The 25,177-nt window shown below is 35.1% G+C and overlaps 1 protein-coding gene across 1 annotated transcript in view; it reads left to right on the top strand.

The window, feature by feature from the left end:
- The window catches only part of CNTNAP5 (contactin associated protein family member 5), a 939,273-nt gene that overhangs the window by 480,471 nt on the left and 433,625 nt on the right, over positions 1 to 25,177 (top strand). The window contains exon 8 of the mRNA XM_049773789.1: positions 9,388 to 9,652. Coding sequence (XP_049629746.1) covers positions 9,388 to 9,652 — 265 coding nt within the window. The remainder of the gene's footprint in view (positions 1 to 9,387; positions 9,653 to 25,177) is intronic.

The following is a 25,177-nucleotide window of genomic DNA, read 5'->3' on the forward strand; positions in this document are numbered from 1 at the left end:
CATTCTATGACTGAAACTCATTGTGGACAATTTTGTAACTGCCTATCTCATGGTGATCGATTAAAGAAATTATTTATAAATAATAAATACTTGTGAAAAAAATCATGTAAGATCTTATTTATTAGCCCCATACTAAATACAGTACTTGTTTAAATTTTCTATAAAATCCCTATTTCTCCCAATGATTCAAAAATATGAAGCAATGAAAAACTATAATCTTTTGTATGCTACTAAATATGCAAATTGATTATGATGTGTCTCCTGAAGCTACCATGAGGAATCATGATTATAGACAACATTGCAGAGGAGGAAAAAGGGAGAAAAACATTCCTGTCAGCATTCAAAATAATTTAAACAACATTTGGAGATTATTTTATATATCTATTAAACAGTAATGAACTAAAGTAGTCATTGGCCCAAGAATAAATTCTATTTAGTATTGTTTACATAATAATTGTAGCAGACGATCATTCACTGTTTAGAAATAAAAAAATTAGAAGTTGTTTATTACCACTTCATAAATCATTATTGATAAAATAGAGGATGTATTTTTACAATATAGTTGTTATTGAGCTGACTTTTTTAATATTTAGGTCAGTTTGTAGTACTCATCTTTCATATACAGTTGCTACTTTTTTGTTTCTGAACACATAATTTATATAATTATTTTTAGAGCCAAGAACATTTGTTCCTCATACTGCAAATTTCTTTAAAAGGGTCCTTTAGGGGTTGGAGCAATAGCACAGCAGTAGGGCATTTGCCTTACACACAGCTGACCTAGGACAAACTTTGGTTTGATCCCCAGCATCCTATATGGTCCCCAGAACCAGGAGTAATTTCTAAGCATATAGCCCCTGATTATCACTGGGTGTGGCCCCAAAACCAAAAACCAAAAAATAAAACAATAAAGAATAAATAAAAGAGGGTACTTTATATATGATTGTAAAATAGAAAACTGTATATGCAGTGTGTATATGCTGCTGTGCATGTATGGGACTGTGTGTATGTGTATAAAGAAGATCTATTTGGAGAACAATGTTTACCCTGAACAAAAAAGACTTGTGAATGCACACTTATAACACTTAATGCATACACACAGATTTTTTGAAATTTAGTAACATAATAACTGCCTCTGTAAACTTGAGGAGAATACACATAGGAGTAAAGATTGTAAGAGAGAAGACTCAATTCAAAAATTATTCAGGGATGGGAATGATTTGAAATGATTGGTGGTCATTGGGTTTCATATCTAGCTACTTATCCAGCTACTACTATGCAATTTGATCAACTTTTATTACTTCTTTCTCTAATACACCAGTGTATCATTATTATAATATATTTTATATTATATATTATTACATAATATATTATTGATATTATTATATCTAAGAAAGCATTACTAATCTTAAATATATGTCATGATTATTCAAATAAATCAAACCTAGAAAACTAATTAATATTTGTGCTTTAAATTTCATACTTCTTCAATTTTAGTAAACTAAAGATTAAAGTTTTAAATATTTAAAAATGTATTACTAACTAAAAATAGTAGTTAGTAAATTATATTTAGTTTTATATGTATTTATATACCTATATATTTCATAGGTATCTTTTTATGATATGTGAAGACTTTATTTATTATATTAATAATTTTTATGCTTGCCTAAATCATAAGGGACAAAGGTACACTTTATGAATACATCATAGTTTATTTAGCTATTATTTAATTTTCTGCCAAGTTTTGCATTGCCATAAATAATGAAGTATAATATATAAATTTTGGTTCAATTTTTATTATATAACAATGGATTTCAAAAATTAAAAACAAAGTGCCAAAAGGAATATTCTTAAGTTTTCTGATTCTTATTTTCTAATAGTTTTGTGCAGCATTTGGAAACAAAATTAAAGTGTAAAAGATAAAGTATAAAGTTCTGGATTTATCTTAGACTTTAAGATAGCAGAGAGGCTATTATTAGTTTAAAATTTTGTATTTGTGCTTATTTTAATAGGGTTTTTTTGTTTTTTTTGGGGGGGGAGCCACACCTGTTTGATGCTAGGGGTTACTCCTGGCTAAGCGCTCAGAAATTGCCCCTAGCTTGGGGGACCATATGGGACACCGGGGGATCGAAACGTGGTCCTTCCTTGGCTAGCACTTGCAAGGCAGACACCTTACCTCTAGCGCCACCTCACCGGCCCCTATTTTAATAGTTTTTATGAGTTCTGATGTTCATCTTTTTATTGGTTTGGTGCATACCCATTAGTACTTTTGGACTCCTCTCAGCTTAGTGATCTGGGATTTCACTTCTGTTTTAAGTGAGCATGTAGGGCCAGGAATCAAAAGTGGAACTTCCCATAAGCAAAACAAATGTTCTTCTACTGGTCTGTATTCCCAGTTCAGGAGTTTGTTTTCCTTTCTCTCCAACTCCCAAAGACCTCTGAGTTCCTTCTTTAGATTAAAGAGAACGTTATTTTCAAATGTTAGAAACTCAGGAGGGTAGGGCTTTTGCCTTGAACATGACTAGCCCAGGTCAGATCCTTAGCATCTCATATGGTTTTCGAACACTACCAGGAATGACCCTTGAGCGCAAAGCCATAAGTAACTCCTGAGTAGCTGCCTCTGTGACCCAACACCCAGGGGGAAAAAAAGAAGAAAGAAAAGAAACTCAAATCGTTGTTATCCTTGATACACAGAGAAAATGTACAAAATAGAGGACTAGGAAGAGGTACACACAGAATGAAGCTAAAAGTGATAAAGCCAGAGACAAGTTCCTGAAATTGACAGTCATGAGAGTTTCTAAGGCCAGTGGTTCCTGTCCTCTGATGCCTGCAGGTTGTGTGGATGGTCAGAGGAGGAGGCCAGGTGAAAGCTGCCAAATGATCCATGTTTTTGACAATAGATGCTGCATTCCCTCAAAAAACAAAGATTCTTGGACATCCTTAAAATGAAATCCTAAGGAACATTGTATTTATCTTTCAAGGCTAACTAAACTCCCTAAAAATCAAAAAATGCATCATTCCTTCTTCCTAATTCTGTTATCAGTCCTTTCACTTTCTTTTCCACCCAACTAAAAATTGAAAAATATTTCACGAATTTCTATTAAATTCTGTTCAAGAAGAGTCAGAGCCAAAGCACAGTGAGTAGGATGTTGTTAGCCTTGCAGCTGGCTGTCTCAAGTTCAATCCCTGACATCCCATATGAATGATCCCCTGAGACTGCCAGGAGCACCAGGAGCAATCACTTTTCTCTCCTCTCCTCTCCTCTCCTCTCCTCTCCTCTCCTCTCCTCTCCTCTCCTCTCCTCTCCTCTCCTCTCCTCTCTCTCCTCTCCTCTCCTCTCCTCTCCTCTCCTCTCCTCTCCTCTCCTCTCCTCTCCTCTCCTCTCCTCTCCTCTCCTCTCCTCTCCTCTCCTCTCCTCTCCTCTCCTCTCCTCTCCTCTCCTCTCCTCTCCTCTCCTCTCCTCTCCTCTCCTCTCCTCTCCTCTCCTCTCCTCTCCTCTCCTCTCCTCTCCTCTCCTCTCCTCTCCTCTCCTCTCCTCTCCTCTCCTCTCCGACCACATGGGATGCCGAGGATCAACCCAGGTCCTTCCTAAGTCAGCCACATGCAAGACAAATGTCCTACAGCTATGCAGAGCCAGAAGTAACCCCTGAGCACAAGCTGATGTGTCCCCCAAAAGAAAACAAAACAAAAAAATTCAGTTTAAGAAAAAAATTATTCTTTCACATAATCACTTGCTATGGTGACATGTTCTGTGTTCATCATGCCGAGGCTATTCAAGATAAATATTGTTACTTAGGCCTTGGGCCATATCCCTATCTCTAGGACTGAGCCTAATTCATATGCAGTTTGATAAGGATTTTTTGAATTAGTACATTAAAGTTGCCTTTTTCTATCCTTGAGTTGTAATTCAGTAATAAGCTATAGTTCACAAAGCAGCATTTTTTTCTACATTTTCTGATAACATGCCAGTCAGTCCTGGTAGTTTTTAGACAAATCAAATTAGAAATGGTTGTACTCATTTGGAAAAATTAAGACCTGGCTTTGGAATCTTTCACCATAAATTGGATTGAATCATGATCATTTTACTCCAGCTTATAAATGCTTGATTGGCTTTGTTTGATGCCTCATGATTGAAACTAAGCCTTGCCCTGCTGGCTTGTTTTCTTATCCACCCGGGTGTTGTGATATTTGTGTGATGATTAAAAATAAAACAAACACCCACAATAAAAATGCTTTGTAAATAACAGCTCAGCACAGTAAGAAAATCTTTGGATATGGAATTTTTGAAAAACCCTGAAACTCATCAAGGTAAACAGCACTATAATTTCTTTAGGTCTTAAAAAAACAACAACTGAGTTTCTAGTAAATGATCACAGTGATTATGTTTTCACCACTTGTAACACAAATGAGGAGTTTACCAAGAATTTGTAATAACCTTTGCTGTGTCCAGTGGTAAAGGAATGAACATCCTTCACCATATTGTACCTGTTCTACCCTCTCTGTCTCAGTTCTTAAAGGAAATTAATGCCATTTGACCTTAAAAATATTAATTTACTGGTGGAGAAGTTAGGGCTGTGCAACACCCAGAGGTATTTAGGGATTGCTCCTGGCTTTGGGCTCTAGAGTCAGTTCTAGCAGTGTTACAGGACCATGTACAGTGTGCAAGATGGGACTAGTATTCGTTCATGAAAAACACATGCCTTAACATCTGTACTATTTCTCTGATAGTAACTTTATTTTGTGGTTTATTTTGATAAATTATTTCAGGTTTTTTTTTAACATAGCAGTATAATGATCCATGTTTTAAAATATTTTCATTTTTCTTCTTTTTCTCACTCTCCTCTCCTGGGCTTCAAGAATTGTATCATGAGAGACATCTGGGTATCCTGGGTTTTAGGTCTGACAAATTATTTTTAATTTATGGTCCTCTTCTGGGTAACAGGACCACCTTAAATACATATCAGAGTATGAGGATCTGTCCCACTCAGGGAAACCACAGGATTGGATGAAGAAAGAAGACTGAAGAAATATAAGTTATTAGGATTTGGGAATCAGCCCAATAGATGTACATGGGCATTTTTTATACTTGGCAACAAAATAGGATCTTGAAAGCAGAGAAGTATTTGCCCTTGAGCTTGCAGTGAGACTAGGATGTGGGGCATGCTGAGAAATGTCTCTCAGGTAAGTTTGTCTATAAGCCCTGAGGTAAAGTTGGTAATTATGCTGTCCCTGTAAGATTTTTTCTTCAGAATTTATTTATTTTATCTACATTATATTTGAATTTTGCTTCAATACAAATTACATGAAGTATTGTTCTTAAGGTTTTTTTTACTGCTACCACAGATGTGTTTATAGATTACTCCTAGCTAAATTAAGAAGACCACACCTCAGCCAGCCACATGCAAAGACTATCTACCCGACCAATTCTCTAAATCTCTGTCCCACATTGTGTAAGTGTGAAGTATGTAAAATGATTTTTAACACAAGTAATTATTATGAAAGTTTTGCCACAAAAGTTTAATTAACATCTCTATTACCTCTCATTCCGACTGATTGGCTTTGACAAAGAGGACACTAAAAATTCAAAAGTAAACACATGCCACTCTCCCCTTTAAAGTAAGTTAAAGCTATGAAAAAAAATAAACAGCTTGTTAGTATCAATGCTAATTACATTTTGTGTGCTTCATTGCTCAGAAGAAATATTAAGGTTTTTATGATAATGAATCCAATTCTGCCTAAGTTGAAAATTTAAAGTGTTCAGAATTCAAAGCAAGATATTCTATACAAAATTACAGATTTGATTTTTTTGCTTGGTTTTTGGGTTATACCAGATGATGCTCAGAGTTCACCCTTGGCTATGCACTCCAAAATTATTCCTGGTGGTGGTACTCAGGTGGCCTTAGGGGTTCCTGAAATTGAACCCAATCAGCTGTGTACAAGGCAAATGGCCTGCCTGCTTTACTATTACTCTGGTAGAGATATCCTATGAAAAAATCCTATGCAAGTATTAAATAATAGCGAATAATTAAGTATAATCATATAACCAATGCATGTTAGTGCATGTACAGGTATCGGTATAAATGATACTGTATTACATACTCAAGAATGCAATAGTGATGGCTATCACTTTAAGAATTTTGAGAGTCTAGAAAGGCTCAGCCTGTTTTGGAATGAAACAGTGTGAGGGTGGGTTCCAAGATCAGAAAAACACACTTCAGACAGAGGGAGAACTGAGCTTATTTATGGGACAGGTTACCATAGAAACAACACATATTGATTGCCTGAGTAAACTTAAGACTTTTATGTTTGGTGTCAGCATGTCTCTACACTCTAGTAGGTGTGGATGCAAGAAAAGTTGTGATAGCCTATTACCAGTAAGGGACCATCTCTGTTCTTTCTCTTTTTGCAATCTCTTGTGTAAGCAGATGAGGAAAGAGGGATAAAGCTTGGTAGAACTTCCTACCCCTCATCTCTGCACAGAACTTGCCATCAGTATCACCTTCAAAACAATCAATTTTATCTTCCTACTTCCTATTTTGCCATTGTAGATGAGTTATCCTCAGGTCCAAAATTCTTTTTTTTTTTCTGGCTCTACGCTCAGAAATCGCCCTGGCAGGCTCAGGGAACTAAATGGGATGCCGGGATTCGAACCACCGTCCTTCTGCATGCAAGGCAAATGTCCTATCTCCATGCTATCTCTCCAGCCCAGGTCCACAATTCTTATTCTTGCTTCTAGAGTGCCACTCGGCACATAATACACTCCACTCCTAAATTACTTCCTGAGGCACAATTATATCTTTCTACCCCCTAAACTATTGCTCTTTCTGCTCTTAGTCTTTTCCTTTTTCCATTGGGTCAATTTCCAGTACACAAAAATGTTCTAAAGTCTAGTACTAGTATTCCTTACTGCTCTTTTTTTCTTCATCTTGCCTGATGTGCTGGTTTCTGAAGTGTGGTCCTCTGACTTCTTGAATATAACACACCTTTTTCTACGCTGAACATTTATTTTTTAATTTTTATTTTGACTAAAGTGGATTATAAAACTTTCACAGTAATTTTTAGGTACATAATGATATTAAATCAAGGGCACTCCCACCACCAATGTTCTCCTCCCTCCACCTCTGCTTTTTTACTATTCTGCTAAGGTATTACTCAACTCACTTGCCAGTTACTTTCTCTTGAACTTCTGTAAAATTTGATTCTCCTAGTATCTTTCGAAGGAATACTTTTGGAGCCCTCCAAATGTGTTTTCTCACTCCCTTTTATCCCAAGGGCTATGCAAACCTGAGCCATAGTGGTGGTATTGAAGGACCTTTACGACCAAACCCAGTAATGCAAAAGGAACAAAGTGGTACTTTGTATGAAATCTGAGTATACTGTATACCAATATGTGCCATAAACCCTGTCTCAATTATCAAGCCCTTCACATTTTTAAAACTAATTTACTGTTCTCACATAGCAAAGCAATTATTGAAAGTTTTCCCTTTTGGGGATGATTAATAAATAAAAGAATATGACTTGGAGAAGTTGCCTTGTTAGAGTATGTGTGTATAGTTTGTTTTTTATTTTTTTTATTTTTGTTTGTTTGGTTGTTGGTTTGGGGACACAACAAGCAGTGCTCAGGCATTATTCCTGACTCTGCTCTCAGAAATTGCTCCTGACAGGCTTTCAGAACCATATAGGTTGACAGAGATTGAACCCTGGTCATCTGTGTGCAATGCAAACACCTTACCCAATGTGTGTATAGTTTAAATAGCACTTTAATAAGATATAGGCAGTTTCTTTAAGATGTTCTATATATATTTAAATTATATTATTTAGAGAGATATATGTATTATATATATCTAGATTTTCTTTCTGTTTGTCAATTTTGGAGCCAAATCTGGTGATTCTCAGGGCTTATTTCTGGCTCTGCATCCAGGGGTCACTAGTGGAAGGACTGAGAGGATCATATATGGTACCAAGGATTGAACTTAGGTTGTTTGTGTGCAAGGCATGCACTCTACACAATACTATCTACTTTATACACCCATAAAATTACTGTTTAGGGTTTTCAGTTTTGCACTATATAAAAATAAAATTCTTGTCTAGGCAATCAGTGTTTCTGTGAGGCAGATTCTAAAAGACAAACATACTTATTTTGGAATAAGAAATAAACAATTTCTATTTGTGACACAGCATTTCTATATCTCTTGTCTTGTTTCAGAGAAGTGAGTATATCAGGGGTCTCAAACTCAATTTACCTAGGGGCCGCAGGAGGCAAAGTTGGGGTGATTCTTGAGTGCAAAGTCAGTAGTAAGCCTTGAACATTGGGGGTGTGACCCATACAACTAAAACAAAACAAAACAAAAAAAGATTCCTCTAGGGCAGGGCCACAAAATGTTGTACGAAAGGCCACAAATGGCCCACAGGCCACGAGTTTGAGACCCCTGCATGATAATGTAAGCACAAGGCATTAAAAGCTGTCATGATATACATGCTTATTCTTGTCTGCATAAAATAAACTTGAGCCAGTTTTTCCAATGCTTGTCCAAGAATATTTTTCTTTCTACTTCTAGTTTCTGCTTACTTAATATTCCTGGCCTCTACTCCTCTTGTCCACCCATCATTTGCCATGCTACTTAAAATATATCACATTAATTAAAATCTGACCAATGTCTCTTATTTTGATTGATAACTTTGTCAAGATTATAAAGGTTTTTTAAGTTCTGCTTGTATCATTCGTCTTCCTTGTCACCAATGTTCTTTTTCGGTCCATCTAAAGTTGAGAAATGACAGCTTTCCTCTCTTTCCCTCAGGGATACCGTTCTGCTAATTTCTCAATCTTTTGCATACTTATGCCCTTTGCAGTAAGGAAAGGCAGGTCATCCTCATTTATCCTCGTATCCACTTCCTATCATGAAAGTTCCACTTTTATTTTTAAACTTCAAATTATTTAGTCATTTCTTCTAGTAAGCTCCAAGATGAATTGCTGTCTATTTCATTTTTTAAGCATGTGTCATGTTGTAAGTGAATTTTAAGTATATCTCTTATCCTATGTTTGGCATTAATTGACTTGCAGTACATATTTAGTGTATGAACGCAATTATTCTTAAAAAAATTTCTATAGAAATGTTCATTCTTTCCTTACTACCTCCCTTTGGGGGCTCTTTAATGATCCTCTTTAAATATAGCTCAATAATTTTTTTAATCTTTTTTCTTAAAAAGATGGGAAAAATCTTTGAGGGTCTATTGAAGCAAACCTAACATCTTTTTCTCCTTTAAGATCTTGCAGCTGAATGTGGACTGATCCAGAAATTAAGGTCAGCTCCAGGTGGTTATTTATATCAACTGTCAGGTTGCAGAATAAAAAAAATGGCTTTTATATGTTTGATTTTTATTGTTTTCCAGGGCAATGTCACTTTTTCCTGCTCTGAACCACAAATTGTTCCCATCACATTTGTCAACTCTAGCAGCAGTTATTTGTTGCTGCCTGGAACCCCCCAAATTGATGGGCTCTCAGTGAGTTTCCAGTTTCGAACGTGGAACAGGGATGGTCTGCTTCTGTCGACAGAACTGTCTGAGGGCTCAGGGACTCTGCTGCTGAGCCTGGAGGGTGGAACCCTGAGACTCGTGATTCAGAAAATGACAGAATATGCAGCTGAAATTCTCACAGGTACTGATACTTCATTTGGTTTCTTACTTATTCAAGGTATCCTATGTTAGACTGTGATCCAAAATAGATACCAGATCCCAAAGTTTGACTATGTCATTTTTTTAGCCACATCTCTCTCATTAAAGAACACTATTCAACTTTAACTTTGTTTCTTCTGAAAAATCCTTTAGTTTCTTTGTCACTTGACCTACAAATGTAAGTTGGCTATGAAGCCCTCTGTGATACTATTTTGTATAATATCAATAAAATACAGTGTACTTTGCAGGTTTTCCTTTAGAAATGGTATATCCTGGGGCCCGGAGAGATAGCACAATGGCGTTTGCCTTGCAAGCAGCCGATCTTGGACCAAAGGTGGTTGGTTCGAATCCCGGTGTCCCATATGGTCCCCCGTGCCTGCCAGGAGCTATTTCTGAGCAGACAGCCAGAAGCAACCCCTGAGCACCGCCGGGTGTGGCCCAAAAACCAAAAAAAAAAAAAAAAGAAATGGTATATCCTATATAGAAACTTAATCATGCCCATTGATATAGTAATTTTTCACTTGAATGGTGAGAAAAGAGTCATGATGGTAAATAATTTTTAAATTATAAAGCAGTAATTGGTGGAAGTACAATGGTGGAACTACAATTTTATCCTGGATTTGTCTGATTTTAGTCTGTTGTTTCCTTCCTTCCCCGCTACCATGGCATTATTTATATTTGCCACCTATTTTAAATAAGTAGTAATGTTATGAAGAGTTTAAAATATAAAATTAAAATGATAATATTTGTTAGTATATATAGCACCTAAGTGTGGCAAAACATTTACTAATAGTTTTCAATAATTGAATTTTAGAAAGCACACTTTATTTTAAACTAGACAATCAAATAGATTCTAATATATACAGACTTTTGAACAGGTTATGCTCTTCAGTCATCTAGCCTTTCCATCTGCTGTTTATTCAGCACTGAACAGTAGGACATTCTCTTCCATTCTCCATTCTTTATCTAATTACTGTCTCCTGTCATTCTATAAAATGTGTTTGATTATTTGAAAGGTATTCACTGATAGACTGTTAAGGTATGATAATAAGATACTAACTCAACAACATCTTTGTAAAGCTGCTTTGAGGTTATAGTCTGAGTATAGTCTAGCCGTCTTGTAACTTGGGTCAAAATTTGTTCTTTTTTCAACTATTTTACACTTTACTTTTTAAATTCAAAAGTCTCTGATCCTACTCTTAGTGGTGAGTTTTCATTCAGATACTGTTTTTTTTTTCAATAGTTAAGTGCATGAGCTAAAGTCAAGATCAGATCAGGTCATGGGAGATCTTAAAGCAAGTAAATAATAAGTCTATTGACCTTATAGTACTGGGAATAAGACAAATTGCTTAAAATAAATACTCCTTTGGGGGCCATAGTATAATACACTGTTTATTGCCTTATATGCTACTAGCTGCTGATACCACACGTAGTACTCCAAGCCCACCAGGAGTGATTTCTGAGTACAGAGCCAGGAATAAATTTGAGCATCACTAGATTTGGCCCCCTAAATCAAACTCATATATGCATATATGTGTATATATTTGTATATACATAAATTTGTAATTTTCCTTATATTTCTGGCCCTAACTAAAATTATTAACATTTACTCATGTGTGAATCTGTTTGTAACACTTACATTGCTGTGTAACAAATTATATCAACATTTTGGAGTTGAAATAGCATTTATTATATATATCAGAGGAATCCATTGGATCATTGGCTGTACTTCTAGCTCTAGATGTCTTCTTAAGATTATACATCAGTCTTTGGTTGGACCATAGTCATCCCAAGAATCAGGTGGAGATAAAGTTGTTTCTAATCTAATCATGCAAACACTGATAGACTCAAAAGATTTGTTCCAAGATTATCCCCAAGATATTTCTAGAAGACTCATGTAGTTTCAGCATACATAGCTCAGAGCAAGCAAATTTAAGAATGAGATATAATAGTTGTTAGTTGATTTCAGAATTATAATATAAAAATCATCTAAATGAGATGTATGACATGAGACAAAGGGCCTCACCTGTTGTACAAAGGTCCACAATAAGTAAACAAGGTCAGACGGGCCAACTTTCAAAAGAAAAGAAAAAAGAAAAGAAAAGAAAAAGTTTTTTTTCTAGAAAGGGTAAGTAAAGGAAATCAAACCAAAAATAAATAAAATATAATGCTTCTTTTTACAGTTATGAAAAGTGTTTTACAAAGTACTTTGTATAACGGATAAAATATCATACAAAAACTATAATGACCATTTTTCTAATAATTTTTAGGTTCAGTGGTGATTTCAAACTTTTTTCTTTTAAAAGAAAAACAGAACAAAACAGTGCTGTAGAATGCCTAAGCTTTTTATTACCAATGGAAATGACATTCCATCACTTTATTAATCTATTTACTACATGCAAGTGTTTAATTCTAGTGCATGTGTAAGCCAGTGGTGTATGTTTTGAATTACATAAATCATTAGATACCATCTTAGAGTCTGCTTATTCAGGACAAAAGAGAATCTTCATAACAAGACTGTTACAGCAATTGAGACCATGTATGCAAAAGCCTTAGCATAAGATTGAGGAACTATCAAGTACATTTATTCCTTCTACCCTGAATTAAGACATATAGACAGAAGGGACTTCATTCACTCAGTAGAATCATAAACGCCAAGTGAATTTGTGCAGTCACAGTAGTTTTACAAAATTTATAAGATTTCCAGTAATGGAGGTGAGTTAATCACTTAGAAACATAATATTTCTCATGTTCAGAGTTATAAAATTTAAGCTTCAATCCTCCTTATTTGAAAAAGAAAAATGTGCGCTGGCACCAGATTTCTTCTCTCAAATTGGTGAGATGTTGGAGTACAGAGATGTGTAGGCCTCAGGTTAAAAATGCAGTTTTAATATTATACAGGCCCTAGCGGCACTTTGCTCTAAAGCATCCAGGTGCTGCCTGTATTATTAAGCACATGTCAGTCCATTAAAAAGCATTTATGACTGAGAGACAGGCTAGTAAAAGCTGCCATGTTACTGAGCTAGAAAATGGGAGGGAAATCATCGGTTATTTCAGACCTGTCTCTCAAAAAATGAAGCAAATAAAAAGACAATCTTAAAATGTGCTGACTGAGGTCTTGAAATCTGTATAGAAAAATCATGCCTGATTCTTTTCCAGTGAAGAATTTTCTGAGTTTTAGAAAATTGTAATTTTATTTTTCTTTGAAATGTATTAAGATATTGAGTTTTCTAGTGTTTTTTAGTTTTTTTTCTAGAAAGGGTAAGGAAAGGAAATCAAACCAAAAATAAATAAAATATAATGCTTCTTTTTACAGCTATGAAAAGTGTTTTACAAAGTACTTCGTATCATATTGCTTTTATAACGGATAAAATATAATATAATGACCATTTTTCTAATAATTTTTAGGTTCAATGGTGACTTTCAAATTTTAACATATCAAAATGGAGTATAGTGCCACACTTTATAGGGCAGAGATTGCAGCGAATCAGATGTTTATTTGAAAGGAGAGCAGAAACGCACAGAAATAAATGCCTTGAACACTGTCTTTGAGTTACAGAATTTAACATAACTTTAATGGATTTTTTTTGTCTCTGTGATTAAGATGTTAATAAAACTCAGATCTCTTCCTAAATTCTCAGCTTTTTGTTCTTTACATTACATTCTGTTGTCACCAAAACATATCTCTTTATATTTAAAGAAATAATTGCTTGAGTAATTCAAATGTAAAGAAAATTTGCTTTAAATTAAAGACAATACATACTAGCTAGTAAGAAAAAAGTAACCTATTTATAATCTAAAGTTCTGTCTTTCCAAAATATTTTACTCATTGACTATATGATGGCAAATTCTTGTAGAAACGGGGATTGACCAAGATGGTAGTTCTTTCTCCTTTTTCTTCTTGTCTATTGTAGTAAGATTATCTAAATAATAATAATACAAATTACAAATATTATACTATGAAAAAATGATCCATATTTATATAATCCAGACCTTATCCAAGAACACCTGTAGATACTTATATTTATGGTTGGCATGAATCCTTACATATAATATTTTAAAATATAAGTATAATTTATAATGTATTGATAATTTATAATTTCACATAAAATGAGCAACAATTAGTAATGACAAAATAGAGCAACTATAAAAATATGATAAAAAGCTATGTAAAGATATTATATATCAATATCCTACCGCAAATATCTTTTGTGGAGACTTAGAGACCTCCAAAGCAGCACTGCTCACTTCTGTGATACTGTGTCAAATGAACAACTGAGCCCAAAGAAGGTACTCTGCATTGAGGACATGTAACTTTGACTATTGTGCTATATCTATGGCTCTTCTCTCAAAACATTGCACTGGGCTTTTGGAGGGATACAGAGATCAAAGAGCTTTGCACATAGTTGATCTCAATTCAAATCCCTAGTACTGTACATATTTTAACAAGTACTTCCAGTGGGTTACTGCTGAGCACAGAATAGAAGCCGTGAATACATCTGAGTGTGACTGAGAAATGAAACAATAAAACAAAATCTTACTGCACATTTTGTTTTTGAACTGTTGGCTGTGAGTAACCTCAACTGTGGAAAATAATTTTTAATAAAGGAGGTTTACTACAAATGCATACATACTTTAGGATACTAAAGTCTCTGCTTCCTCATGAAAGTTTCTGTTTTGCTAAAACTGCTTAAAAGTGCTCTTTAGGGGCTAGAGTGGTTGCATAAGCTGTAGGGCATTTGCCTTGCATGCAGCTAACCTACGACAGATTGTTGCTTGATCATCCAACATCTCAAATGCTTACCCAAGCCAGAAACAATATCTGAGCGCATAGCCAGAAGTAACCCTTGAGTGTCAACTGGTGTGCCCAGCCAAAATATATACCAAAAAATAAAAAATATGAATATTGTTAAGAATATATTATCCTTTTTCTATACATGGATTACATGGAATCTATTATGCTGAGTGAAATAAATCAGAGAGAGAGATAGATGCAGAATAGTCTCACTCATTTATGGGTTTTAAGAAAAATAAAAGACATTCTTACAATAATTTTCAGAGACAAAAGAGAAGAGTGCTGGAAGGTCCAGCTCACAACATGAAGCTCACCACAAAGAGTGATGAGTTTAGTTAGAGAAATAACTACATTGAGAACTATCAGAACAATGTGAATGAATGATGGAAGTACAAAGCCTGTCTAGAGTACAGGCAGGGGTGGGATGGGGAGGAGGGAGATTTGGGACATTGGTGATGGGAATGTTGCACTGGTGAAGGGGGAGATGTTCTTTACATGACTGGAACCCAACCACAATCATGTTTGTAACCAAGCTGTTTAAATAAAGATATTAATTTTTAAAAAAGAAATAATTACCAGAATTTAAAAAAAAGAATATATGACCCGATGCTTAGGCTTTTTTGAAAGACTTAGTGCTGTTCAGTTGAGTTTATCATTTAAATCAAAGTAGAATTATGTACTACAACCAACATCTATGTGCTTAAATGACTGTGTCTTTTTATTCTGTAGAATTTCCCTGTTCCTTAAACCTCCCTATGAAAACAGTAGGACATGCTTTAGAGTAGTGATCCCTACCAGTGGTCCTCAAACTATGGCCTGCGGGCCACATATTGTATTTGTATCTGTTTTGTTTCTTCATTGCAAAATAAGATATATGTAGTGTTCATAAGTTTTATTTTTACTATAGTCAGACCCTCCAATGGTCTGAGGGACAGTGAACTGGCCCCCTGTTTAAAAAGTTTGAGGACCACTGCTGGATAGCCCACAGACACATGCAGCCTGCTGAGGACATTGATCTTAGCAGCTGACTCATCCTGGTCCACAGTGCGCATGTGTGGGATGTATGCCACACTCTTGGACTCCCCTTCAATCTGACTTCTCTCCAGTTTCAGTCAGTGGTTCTCAAACAATGGCCTACCAAAAGCAGGCCCATAATTCCCATTGGAACACCAGTAAATTTGTTGATTTGGCTTTTACTAGCCTTTATTTTAAATATTGTATTTGTTCCCGTTTTGGTTTTTGACTTCAAAATACAATGTGTGCAGTGTCATAGGAATTTGTTTGTAGTCTTTTTACACTATAGATAATCCTGCTCTCCAATGGTCTGAAGAATAGTGAAATGCACTCCAGTTTAAAAAGTTTGAAGATCCCTACTGTAGAGCATGAAGCAAAACTTCACAGAGTCCACTTTAAAGCAATATTAGCAAATAAGTGAACTATTACCTAAATTTCCTATATCATGTGCTTCTCCCATAATTAAAAGTCCTCTGTCTTTTTGCTACTTCCCTTAAATTGTAGTGAGTCAAAGGTAAAAATTTCTATAGTCCACACCATTTCCTTGATGCATCATTATATTTTTAAATAAACCATTGTAATTTCAAAGACTATTAAAAGATACTGAGAATGGATATCGATAATATCCTAACCATTCTAAATGTTTAAGAAAACAGGCAATTACATAAATATAACATAAACCATTAGTTTATATTTTTTGGATAATGGGGCAGAGACTTTTATATTTTAAAAGAGAGATTAAGTAATCTAAAGAAAAACCTGGCACCACTATAATTATTTTGAAAGTGATCTGACATTTCTTTGTTATTTTTATTTTTCTAATGGGAGAATGCTGAGAAACGAAATAAGAAAAAAGAAGTGTAAATTTTTTTGTCATTAAAACCTGCAGTTTTATTTCTTAGCTATAGTGTTTTTCAAAATGTCAGCTTCTCACAAAAATGGGAGTCTGGAAAAAGACCTTTAACACAATTTTCAGCAGTCAGGGTTCCAGCCTAGTTGTACTTTTCAGAGGTGCAGAATGTAATTAAATCTTGTTTCGGCAGCCAAATTCCCTTCTACTTCTTGATGAAGAATTGTTCAATGCTGTCCATTATATAGTCAAGTAAATCATTGACTCAACATTTTTCTTTCAAATTGGGACAAATGACCATGATACAAGGGTTATTCATAGTCAAGCCTTTAGCCTTTGGCCAAATATAACAATTTTCAACTTGGCAAATTGTGACTCATTTGGAGGATTAAGAAAAGTGCATTTATAAGTTTATTGCAGAGAAAATTGTGAATGAGATATTCAATATTTCAGAAAGTATGCATATAACTCAGTTCAAAGAGATAGAAGTCAAAGGTTCAAATATTAAAATAAGTTTAGTAATTTTTAAATCCCATCAGATTAGTGTGTTTGGTATATGTTATGTGAACTTGAACATGCTTGTGTGTGACTATAAATGTTTATGCACACACATGCACACAGTTGCTTATCAGAAAATAAAGATATCAAGCTGTGCTAATGGATGGACAGTAGTGGAGTTATAATGGGTGAAATAAAAAAAAAAGAGATTAAAGCATCTTACTACTTAAATATGGGACAAGTTTTCTTATAGATGAGGCTTTGTTAAAAATTATGTAAATGTGAAAATAAGGACAAATATTAGTAAGTTAAATGTCAATGAGACTCCTTTTGTAAGAGACTATTTTGTGTCACATTGAGTGGTGTTCAAAGACTAGTCCTGAATCTGCACCCAGGGAAGGCTCAGAGGATTATACCTGATGGTGGGGATTGAACCTGTGTTGCTTATATGAAAGGCAAACCCCCTACCAGCTGTACCACCTATACTACCTCCTAAGCACCAAGATAAAGTGTACATTTTTGGTTGTTTCTTATTTGTTTTATTCTGAGCTTTCCAGAGACATAGATCATCACTAGTTAACACTACCTTGTTATCAACAGAGGAAGGAAGCCCAGAGTGGAATTTTTAGTATTCAGAAATATATCTATTCACTAAAAAACAGCATTGAGAAAACATAGTTTTCTAAAAATACGAATTCTCAACATGGCATCTATTTTCCACTAAATGGTTAGAAGCTGGAAACGGGCAAAGAAACACAGGCATCGGAAATGAACATATGATCAAAAGAACAATGGCTACCAAAATCTTAAAAACTTGATGCTTTAGAAGTTTTCAGTTGAGACAAATGCCTTAGGAAAGATCAGATGCCATATCCATGCATCCCATCCAATTTCTAGTGGTAAGCAATGATGCTTATTTTCTTAATTACTATTTTCCCAAGATTTATAGAGTACCCTGCTTATTACTAGGGAAAAATATTCCAAAAAATAATCAACCATCCAAATCAATTGTTGATTTTTCTTTACTTAGTATATTTTTGTTATTTATTTGTTTTTTTTCTACGTAAAAAGATAAGACCTTTTAAAACATTGGGAGTGCCATAATGAATCCTTATTAAAAATAATATTCATTATATTTAAAATTTAAATAGTCATCCTAAGGTTTTACTCAAATAATTTATTGTTGTGAATTTATCTTAATTAATATTTCTCAAGAAACACTTCCTGAATTGGACAGTTATCATATTGTTCCATATTATTCAGTCTTCTATTGCCCCTCCTTCACAGAACCTGCCACAAGTATATGTGTATGTATGTTGGGGTTTACTAGTGCTGTCATTGAAAGTGCTTCAAATTATCTCTATTTTTTCTATAAATAAAACAAACTTAGTTTCTTATAGTTTTTTAAAGTAATTGCAAGATCAAGATGTTGCTAGAATTGACATAGGTTAAGGTTTTGTCTCATGTCTTGTAAGTGGACATCTCACATTTCTTCACATGAACCTCCTTGTGTGACATTTTTGTCCTAATTTCTCTTCTTTTTTTTTTTGTTTTGTTTTGTTTTGTTTTTCAGGCCACACCCGTTTGATGCTCAGGGGTTACTCCTGGCTAAGTGCTCAGAAATCGCCCCTGGCTTGGGGGTACCATATGGGACGCTGGGGAATTGAACCATGGTCCTTTTGGGACGCTGGGGAATGGAACCATGGTCCTTTCCTTGGTTAGCGCTTGCAAGGCAGACACCTTACATCTAGTGCCACCTCGCCGGCCCCCTAATTTCTCTCCTTAACAGAACTTTAGTTATATTGGTGACCACATACATGAGCTAATATTACCACTCTATAACAGGCAAAATTCTGGACATTGGTGATGGATTTGTTGCACTGGTGATGGGTGGTGTTCTTTACATGACTGAAACCCAAACACAATCATGTATGTAATCAAGGTGTTTAAATAAAAAAAATAATAAATAAAAAAATTGAAAAAAAATTATATTTTCAGGTATTTTGAATTAGAACCCAAGGATTAGTAGTACATCATATGCACTTGGGTGATAGGATTTAGGTAATATATATATATATATATTTATAGTATATATATTTATATACATAATATATAACATATGTAAACATGTTATATATATATATTTGTTAATATATTTTAAGCTTTATATTTAAATATTATATATAATGCATGTATATATAAAGTATCATAATGAATTTTAGGGGCAAGAAGACAACTTTGTCTATCTAGTATATGTTCTTTAACATATACAAAATCTAGTCAGAATCTTTTTTTACAGGTCCTCAATTACTGTTGCAGATATGTGTAGTTGTCTGAATTGGTGAAGCTGACCATTAAATCATTTTGAAGAGTAATATTTTAATTACAAAAGAGTCAGTAGTGATTTTTTATGTCTATATTACAACAGTTATATTCTACAACATGTATCAAACCTATGGATAAGCTTCTTTAGTGGAAATACCAATTAGATAAAGGAAAGGATGCCCCAGTAAGATAAATGCCAGTTGAACTTACGGAAGTGGAAATATGGTAGAACTCCTTCTTAAAGGATGGAAGTGCTTAACCTTATTAATTATTGTGGCCAGATGGATTTAGGCCGAAAACAATCGGTCTGTTTTCCAAATATTGTCCTTTTATGTAGAGGATATTTATACCTCACCACCATCTACATACTGAGTAAACAAATGACATCATGGACTTTTTCTTTGCTTCAATTGAGTTGTCATTCTGCCTGTTTAATTAAGATAATATGAGAAATTCCTATTAGCAAAGACAAGTAAATGCATAGACAATGAACCAAGATTGTCAGAACAAGCTGTCCTGTTGAATACAGGGTTTGATTTTGAGAAGATAGGGAGATAATGGAATATTCCATTTTATGGAAAACTGAGAAATATAATTGCTAACTCAAGATATCAAAGGTTGAGAACAATTATTGCAGTAGTGACCTTTTGGACATTGCAGTTAAGATCTGGGTAAAACTTTTGGAACATTTGATTTGCTAAATTTTTCTTAATTATTCACTCAAAAATAGCTGAGGAAGGTAGAGTTTTTTTCATGTGGTGTACAATAATGTAATACTAAAGCCTGTTAAGACTTCCTTTAATATATTTTTATATTAATAATTTTTCCTACAATTGTTTAATTCAAAAAGCGTTTTTTTGTTTTGTTTTTGGCCCAGTGATGCTCAGTGTTTACTACTGGCTATGCACTGAGAAATTGCTTCTGGCTTGGGGAACCACAAAGGATGCTGGGAATCAAACCCAGATCCGTCCTGGTTCAACCATATGAAAGGCAAATGCCCTACTGCTGCAGTATTGCTTAAACCCCTCAAAAAGCTTTTGATTTGTTCACTTTGAGCTAGACTGTACTCAAATTTGAGTATAGAACCATTGTTCTCTAGAAGATTATAAGCTCTATATAGAAAAGGAACACATATTGTACAATGAGTTATATGCTTAGGATATAGCTGAGTATAGAATAAATGTTGGGACTCCAAGAATAGGTGAAAGTAAAAGCTTCTGTAGGTTGTGTCAAACAATATAATTAAGAAATAATAGAATTAGGAGGGATAGTACAGAAGTTAAGGTTCTCACTTTGCATTCAGTAAGACCCTGTTCAAACTTTAGAACCACATATGTCCACAGATCATCCCAGAAATGCACAGTTAGTAGAAATCACTTAGTACCTCAGGATTGAGCCTAATAAAATAATTGATAAAATCTGACTGAAAAAAAGAAGGAAAGAATGCTTCAGTAATTCTGAAATAGGAGGATATCTAGAAGTTTAAAATTCAGGAGGAAGCTGTTTATGTCAGAGTACAAATAAATGGTTGACAAAAGTGAAGCATTATTTTTACTGAGGTATGAAATTTGGATGTATACTGAAGGTGGTAAAGAAATACATATCTTTGGAGTGAAGCTTATTTTTACACATGTAGATATTTGAGCTCCCAGACATCAATGTATTAAGGGATCAGTATTTTTATTTAAAAATTTTGAATGTGTTGCATATTTACATCACTTTATTGAATGCCAAAGTCAGATATGTTTCTCTCATGTGATGACCATAATTCTTTAATATCTATGTTATATTGACAAATGAGCCAGGATTTAACAAGTTGGAAATTTTTAACCTGTGATTCGTTATTATATTTTTTAAATTTTTTATTGAGGCCAATGTGAATTATAAGTCTTTCACAATTGTGTTTAAGGTACATAATGACAGTGAATCAGGGACATTGCCACCACCAGTGTTGACCTCCTTCCACCATAGTTCCCAGCATGCATCTCATACCTCCACTCTGCCCCTTGGACTGCTAGTGAAACAGGTCCCTTTTATGTATAACTTATTGTAGTTTGGGTCTCTTAATTCTATTGTCATTGACTTTTGGTTCAGTATTTAAGTCTGACCATTTTATTTCCACTCAATACTCTTGAGACCCTTTGGTCCCTGGTTTTTGCTTTTTTTTTTTTTCTCAATTTCTCAAATGTTCTGTTCAGTCAAGGTTGTTGTAGTAAGTCTTCTGTAATTAGTGATATTGGGTTTTTCACAAATCCTAGGACAAAAGATCTAATTTCATCTCACTGTTAAGTAATGAGGTAGGGCAACCTGTTGTTATATCAAGATTGTTTACTATTTTGTCATCTGAGCCTACCTTGGCTCAAATTAGTGCCAAAGTGTTTTGTCTTATGTTTGTGTCATATGAGCCTACCTTGGCTCAACTTAGTGCCAGAGTGCTATTAGTGCTTCCCCCATGGTGGACTTTGATTCTTGGTGCTTGAGCAGGGAACTGTGCTAGTTATAAGATTCAGGGTTGGTTGGTTGGTCAATGTATGATTAACCTGTGATTTATGACTCATTTTCTAGAGACAGCCCTGTTGCTGACACTAGGCAGTAGAAATTCAGCTAGCTTGATGTTCAATCAATCGATGAGCAGTTGGAAAGGGCAAAGAGTTACCCTGTTGATACTGAGAGGATAGTAAAACATAACTGAGATGCTGACCCCCAGGAACTTGTAATTTCAATAAAGATATAAGATTTACAGAGGTCTGCTTGTGTTTCTGAATCCCTGAAGGTAGTCTCAGAGGACTAGGGAGCGCAACCCAAAAAAACTGCATTTTGAAGCTGCCCAGTGAGTAAATTCTGGTTGTGGGGATTGCGGTCCAATAAGCTGAGCTCTCTGACCTGCGGAGGCTCCGCCCTGCTGTTCCTTTGCTCACTTTGAGGACTTCAAGGGAAACTTCTCCTGCACCTGTCTGCCTGTGTTTCTGAATCCCTGAAGGTCTCCTCAAAGGCCTAGGGAGGGCACCCCCAAAAAACTGTCAACTAGAGGCAGCAGAAGATTTGCAGTCGCGCACACTTTCTAACCATTGAACCCCACCACAACACGCAAAAAAACCACACTACAAGCGTGACAATGGGGAAACCTCGCAGGCAAACACAATGCACAGAGTTTGAAGATGAAAGCTCGGATGACCTAATAAATTCCAACCACCTGATTAACCTCTTGGGTAAGGAACTTAAAATAGCAATATGGAAGATGTTTGAAGAACTCAAAGAAAGCATAAATTGATCTGAACAGAACACAAAGACAGAAATCAGAAAACTCAAGCTGAAATAGCAGATCTGAAAAACATGGTAGCTCAACTGAAAGCTCAATGGAGGGCCTGCCCAGCAGGGTATGATCAACTGAGGAGAGAATCAGAGTACTGGAAGATGTGATGCAGAAAAACTCAACACAACAGAATAAATTGGAAAAGAACCTTAAGATAAACAAACAGGCAATGGACAAAGTACTCAAGGAATATGAACAGATGAAATAGAAGTCTTTGATAAACTCAACAGAAACAACATAACAATCATTGGAGTTCCAGAGATCCAGGTAGGATATCTCAAGGAAGAATCAACTGTCAAAGACATCATCAAAGAGACAGTCCCAGAGTTAAAAACTACATGCAATCAAATCCTGCATGCCGAAGAGCACCAGCTAAAAGAGACCCAAAGAAAAAAACCCCAAGACAATCCTCATTACAATGACAAAAACCACAGATATAGAATACTGAAAGCAGCAAGATCAAAAAGGAAAATCACATTCAATGGAGCATCCCGAAGATTTATAGCAAACATGTCACAAGAGACTCTCAAGGCCAGAAGACATTGGTGGGATATTGTGACAAGACTGAATGAAATGAATGCCTCACTGAGAGTAATGCACCCAGCCCGACTCACCTTCAGGTTTGAAGGAAGAATACATAGCTTAATGAATAAACAATAGCTCAGAAACTTCACGGATGATAAACCAGCCTTAAAGGAAAAACTGACAGGTCTACTCTAAGACAAGAGAGACCAACAAACACAGCAAACTTATCTACAAAGATGACATTAAATCCAATGACAATCATCTCCCTCAATGTCAATGGAATAAATTCACCAATTAAAAATATAGAGTGGCAAAATGGGTCAAAAAGATGAATCTAACCTTCTGCTGCCTACAAGAAACACATCTGAATAGTCAGAACAAACATAGACTCAAAATCAAAGGCTGGAGGAATATCATCCAAGCAAACAACACCCTCAAAAAAGCTAGGGTGGCCATATTAATATCTGATGACACCAACTTTATACTCAGAAAAGTGGTAAGGGACAAAGATAGACACTATGTACTAATCAAGGGATATGTGTAACAGGAAGAAATCAGACTATTAAACATACATGCACCCAATGAGAGACCAGGAAATTATATAATACAATTACTGACAAATCTGAAAGAAGAAATCAATAATAAAACAATAATTGTGAGAGACCTCAACACGGCCCTATCAACATTTGATAGATCAATCAGACTGAAACCCAACAAAAACATACTAGCCCTGAAAAGAGTAATGGAAGAAAGAGGACTAGTAGATATATATAGGACACTCCATCCCAAAAAACCTGGATAGACATTCTTCTCCAATGTACATGGGTCATTCTCCAGGATAGACTACATGCTGACACATAAAACATATCTCCATAAAATCAAAAGGATAGAAATCTTGCAGGCTACCTTTGCTGACCACAAGGCTCTGAAATTAGATGTGAACTACAAAGCCACACAGAAGAGAAACTTTAACAATTGGAAATTAAACACCCTGCTACTAAACAACCAGTAGGTCTGAGATGAAATCAAAAAGGTAATCAAAACTTTCCTGGAAACAAATGATAATGAAGACACAAACTGCCAGAATCTATGGGACACAGCAAAAACAGTCCTGAGAGGAAAATTTATAGCTCTACAAGCACTTATCAGGAAGGAAGAAGGGGCATACCTGAATAACTTAATGACACAGCTCAAAAAATTAGAAAATGACCAAAAAAAGAAAAACCAAAAATAGGGAGACAGAAGGAAATAACAAAGCTGACAGCAGAACTCAATGAAGCGGAAAACCAAAAGACAATCCGAAAGATCAACGAAAGCAGAAGTTGGTTCTTTGATTAAATAAAGAAGATGGATAGACCATTGGTAAAACTCACAAAGAGAAAGAGAAACCTAATAGCCCATATTAGAAATGAAAAGGAGGAAATCACGACAGATATTGCAGAGATCCAAAGGATAATTAGAGACTACTTTGAGAAACTTTATGCTACTAAACATGAGAACCTAGAAGAAATGGAAAAATTCTTGGACACTTATAATCTTCCACATTTAAGTAAAGAGAATGTAGCATATTTAAATACCCCCATCACTACTGAGGAATTGAAACTGTAATGAAACATCTGCCCAAAAAGAAAAGCCCAGGCCCAGATGGTTTTCCTAATGAATTTTTTCAAATCTTTCAAGAGGAGCTACTACCAATCCTATCCAGGCTCTTCCATGAAATTGAAAAAACGGGAACACTCCCAAACAGATTTTATGAAGCCAACATCACCTTGATACCAAAACCAGACAGAGATGCTGCCAAAAAAGAAAATTAAAGACCAATATCCCTGATGAATGCAGACGCAAAGATTTTCAACAAAATCCTGGCAAAAGGGATCCAATGCATCATCAAGAAGATCATCCACTACGACCAAGTAGGTTTCATCCCAGGAATGCAAGGATGATTTAACATCCATAAATCTATCAACATCATACACAAAATCAACAACAAGAAAGATAAAAATAACATGATCATATTAATAGACTCAGAGAAAGCATTTAATAAGGTCCAACACCCATTCTTGATCAAAACTCTCAGCAAGATGGTAATGGAAGAAACCTTTCTCAATCTAGTTGAAACCATCTACCACAAGCAAATGGCAAAGATTATCCTCAATAGAGAAAAACTAAAAGCCTTTACTCTAAATTC

Source organism: Suncus etruscus, chromosome 5 (genome assembly GCF_024139225.1).
Source record: "Suncus etruscus isolate mSunEtr1 chromosome 5, mSunEtr1.pri.cur, whole genome shotgun sequence".
In the NCBI taxonomy this organism is placed as follows: Eukaryota; Metazoa; Chordata; class Mammalia; order Eulipotyphla; family Soricidae; genus Suncus; species Suncus etruscus.